The sequence below is a fragment of the Eurypyga helias genome, unplaced genomic scaffold (genome assembly GCF_000690775.1).
Source record: "Eurypyga helias isolate BGI_N326 unplaced genomic scaffold, ASM69077v1 scaffold3105, whole genome shotgun sequence".
In the NCBI taxonomy this organism is placed as follows: Eukaryota; Metazoa; Chordata; class Aves; order Eurypygiformes; family Eurypygidae; genus Eurypyga; species Eurypyga helias.
Genome location: NW_010250665.1, coordinates 151032 through 153152, shown reverse-complemented (window position 1 = coordinate 153152; position 2121 = coordinate 151032). Strand labels below are relative to the sequence as shown.

The 2121-nt window shown below is 42.7% G+C and overlaps 1 protein-coding gene across 1 annotated transcript in view; it reads left to right on the top strand.

Annotated features, from left to right (window-relative positions):
- Positions 1–422: 422 nt before the first annotated feature.
- The window catches only part of IQUB (IQ motif and ubiquitin domain containing), a 23155-nt gene continuing 21456 nt past the window's right edge, over positions 423–2121 (top strand). Inside the window, 2 exon segments of the mRNA XM_010151740.1 lie at positions 423–864; positions 2031–2120. Of these exon segments, the coding sequence (XP_010150042.1) occupies positions 423–864; positions 2031–2120 (532 nt within the window).

Here is a 2121-nt window from a genome sequence, read left to right as displayed (position 1 = left end):
GGAGCGACCCGTGCGCCTGGCTCCGGCCGGCAGCCGCTCCCGGTTTGCCGTTGGCTTTCCTCCCTGGTTATAGGGTTGGGATCCTCCCGGCCCACGTCACGTCAGCACGTTACCGGGTGTGCGGTCTCTGGTCATACCGTTCTGTGAAACCGTGTGTCATATGTAAAGACAGGATTACGCCGGCTGCTTGCTGGCAGCGCTATGGAGCGTTACGTTTGTTAGACACCAGCGAGACGATGTGAAGTGTTCTGCGTCTGGTGGACTCAAAGACCGCGTGCTCTTCCAAATAGGCTAAATGAGCTTTTCGGGATGTTAAGTCACTCGTATGTTTGGTCATAGCAATGTGCTAGTATGCGATTTTAAATATATCCTGTGATTATTCTTGCAGAAATGTTAGAAACATGCAACTGATACTTTAGGAAATGGAAGATAGGTCGGGTCGTTGCTTTGAAGTCGTTCCAACGGAAAGGTCAGGTGCAGAGCAGCCCTATGCATCCTTGGAAAGAGCAGTCGGAGAGGCCATGAACGGGGACCCAGCAGAGAAGCCTCTGCTTTCAGACGCTACAGGCACCGTACAGTCAGAGGGGGGCTGTGAGCAGCAGTCTCCTCTGGAGCATTTAGCTCTGAAGGAACAGGAGCAACCAAGTTTAGCACAGTTGGAATTACCCGGTGAAGGACTAGGCAATCAAGAAGGGATCGGAAATAATGAGCAAGATGCTCCATTCAGCGCATCATCTGAGAGCGCATGGCCTGTTGCCGATGAGAATTATTCTGCTTTACTTGAATTAAGATATTCAGAAAGGGAAGAAAAACCATCTCAAAACTCAGTTCTATCAGAGAATACAGCAAGTGGGACAGTAACAGGTAAAGAAGTTATTAAAGTGTTGGACATTAAGGCTTTAAAGAGATTCTTTTCTTCAACTTGATTACAGCTTCTCGCATCCCCCACACCCTCATTCTGTTCATTTTTTGCTGGTTTCTGGTCTTGAAGTGACTTAAAATTCTCATATAAAACATGCTTAAAAAGTTGAGGAATGTAATCTTTATCTCAAGTTGAAGTAGCAGTTTATAGACTATTAGGGCATTTTATAGTGGTCTTCATTTCCAGAAATGCATGTATACATGTTTTGTACATGCATTTGAAAAACAGCAGTGCATATTTCGCATGAGTACATGGGCTGCTAACAGTTTAGACTAGACCATAGCAGTCACCTTACTATTTTACCTCTTAGGCTCTCCTGTATCTTACCTGCTGCCCTTCCTTTATCCATGCCTTTCTCCTGCAGTCCCCCAAACACTCCATCATTTCCTGCACTTGTTCCTCTCTGTTAAGGGTGTCCTGTGTTACTTCCTCTTCCCAATTCAGCACCCCGCTTTCTTAGGCCTTCAGAGCGGAAGGTAGCATTTTTTTTTTCAGCAGGTGAGCACAGCGAGCCACCCTTCTCAGTATGGAGCTGCCGACTGCCTTCCTCTTGGCTGGGCTGCATTCAGATGCTCTCATTCATCGCTTCCTAGGAAGGGCACTGTACCAAAACCACACAGACTTATCTCTAAATCAAAAAGGAGAATTTCTGGTGCTTCGAGTTAAATAGATCTAGTTCAGAATGTAGTCTTTGACTAAATGCCACGTCAAATATTGGGTGAAAGACAACAGTGAGTCAGCCATCATATGCTTAAATCGGGTCTAAATCTTAGCAAGGTTAGGTAAGATTTTTCAGTAAAAGTACACTGTATAAATGGTTTACTTTGATATAAAATTATGCATTTGCAAGTAAAACACTTTAACTTTAAAAAAAATGTAGTATGAATTACTTTTTCGGTGGTGGCAGTATTATGTTGGATATCTCTTTAAAAAGTGTATGGTAATACTGGTTCAACTTTCAAGCTTTCAGTCTTTCCAGTTCAAAAAATCTATGATTATTCTGTGTTGCAGTGTTTCAATAAAATTATCTCAGGGAAAACCTGAGTTACATTATTTAGTTTTTTTAAGAAGCATAATAGGAATTATTTTTTTTTTTTTTTTTTGTTAGGAAACATAATTGAGGAGGACGAAGCTCTTGGGAGGAGTAGTGCTAACTTTGATAAAACTCTTCAGTCCGAGAAGTTATGTCTTGATCAGGA